The sequence below is a fragment of the Rhagoletis zephyria genome, unplaced genomic scaffold (assembly GCF_001687245.7).
Source record: "Rhagoletis zephyria isolate East Lansing unplaced genomic scaffold, Rhagoletis_zephyria_1.1 Rzeph_scaffold_36339, whole genome shotgun sequence".
NCBI lineage: Eukaryota > Metazoa > Arthropoda > Insecta > Diptera > Tephritidae > Rhagoletis > Rhagoletis zephyria.
The window spans coordinates 1,420-3,293 of record NW_016193394.1 but is presented as its reverse complement, the minus strand read 5'-3'; the positions used below and the strand labels follow the sequence as shown (position 1 = coordinate 3,293).

General features: G+C 45.1%; 1 protein-coding gene across 1 annotated transcript; it reads left to right on the top strand.

The window, feature by feature from the left end:
- Positions 1-296: 296 nt before the first annotated feature.
- Positions 297-1,583, top strand: LOC108354484 (acetylcholinesterase-like; the record flags this gene model as incomplete). The annotated part of the gene is made up of 4 exons (XM_017605666.1): positions 297-532; positions 590-775; positions 853-1,481; positions 1,547-1,583. Coding segments are annotated over 4 exons (1,088 nt in total), but the record flags the coding sequence as incomplete, so codon positions are not given.
- Positions 1,584-1,874: the final 291 nt, after the last annotated feature.

Sequence of the window (1,874 nt, the reverse complement as noted above, 5' to 3'; positions counted from 1 at the left end):
AAAAAACCTCTAAACAAGTTTATAAATCTACTTGTTTGCAATTTCTTTTACCAGAAAAAATGTTCAACAAGTTTACAAAATGTTATACTTGTTTTTTCTGATCATCTGCCTGAATATCGAGATAACATGGGGAGAATATGCTCCGGTGGTGCGAACAAACAGTGGCATGGTGAGGGGAATTGTGTTGACTGATAAACGAAACGGAAAAAGGGTGCACCTGTACAAGGGAATCAAATACGGTAAATAGTTAGTGCGAATTACTTAACAGGTTCTATTATTTCCTTTTATTTTTCCAGGGGACGCCAAGCGATTTCAAAAGCCCACACCAGCACAGCCTTGGACTGGCGTCTACAGTGCGACCACCACCCGGTACGCCTGTCCGCAGCCATATGTACCGGCCAAACCATTTGGTCATCAGATTGTGGAGCGCAGTGATGGCGGTGGCCCACTGTACAGCAGTGAGGAGTGTCTCTTCCTGAACGTTTTCAAGCCGGAAGAGGGCTCAGGGTCGCTGCGAGCAGTCATGGTCTGGGTAGGGGTGAAGGGCACAGAATAAGTGAAACGACAAATGTTTTACCATTTTTTGCAGATTCACGGAGGAACAAACTTGAATGGAAACTCCTATGCATATGACGCCAGGTACATTGTATCGCTTGGCGATGTAGTTGTGGTGACAATCAACTACCGCCTCGGAGCTCTGGGCTACCTCATTGGCGCCACTGAAGAGTACCCCGGTAATCTGGCGCTGTACGATATGACACTTGCTTTGAAATGGGTGTGTAACGAGTTTGGAGTAGGAGTGAAAGGTTAAATAAAAGTATTTTAAATCATTTTTAATCGTTCGTGTTACAGGTGCAACAAAACGCCGCCCACTTTGGTGGTGACGCTCGCCTGGTGACGGTTTTTGGAGAATCTTCAGGGTCGATGGCCGTAGGAACGTTAATTCTTTCTCCGCTCACAAAAGGACTTTTCAAACGGGCCATCCTCCAGTCGGGGGCGCCGAACCAGTTCACTGGAAGCCAAAGTGCAAAGGCCATTGGCGAGAAAGGGCTCGTCCTGGCGGCCAAGATCGGCTGTCCAGTAAAGCTGTTTACTGCCGCCATGATAATGGCCTGTCTGGAAAAAGCGAATGTCGTTCTTTTGCAGGGTGAAGTCAACAAAATGGCCGCCACCAGTCTATTTGTGCCCAGCTTTGGAACGGAGTTTCTTCCGGACAATCCGGCGAAGCTGCTTAAAGCGGGCCGTTTCAACACCGAAGTTGACCTGCTCTACGGCAACAATCGTGACGAGGGAAATGGCGTCTACGCCTCTAACCCGGCTTTCAACCCCTACAGACCGGTGACAATCACATTTCCAATGATTAGGGTGGCCATTTGGAAGGTTCTGAAGGCGGCTGGCCCTATACTAGCGCGACAGACTAATCAGACCTTTCAGTGGTACACACGAGGACTCACGGAGGATGAGGATGAGGACAAGTTGAGGTAAATTGCAAAACAATTAGCCTTTTTTGATAAAAAACGTGTAACTTAATTTGTATTCATTTTAGAAAAATACCCGCAAGAGTCTCCGCCGATCAGGTCTGAATAAACAGTTGTGAACTTTAGTAAAAGAGATGGGTTTTAAATTTAATTCAGTTTAACAAAACAATCAAACTATCTATTTTACTGTAGTTCACACTGTACTGAATTGGTGTGCACTTTACAGCCGCTCATTTACCGTTTTTATTTGTCTTTAAAGGTTTTCGTGTGCCCCACTATGCTCTTTGGTCAGCAATTTGCCCNAGCTAACAAAACAAAAAACTGATAAAACTTAAGTTTATCATATTTTTTCCAAAAACCTTATCCTTTTTACTGTAGTTCACACTGTACTGACTT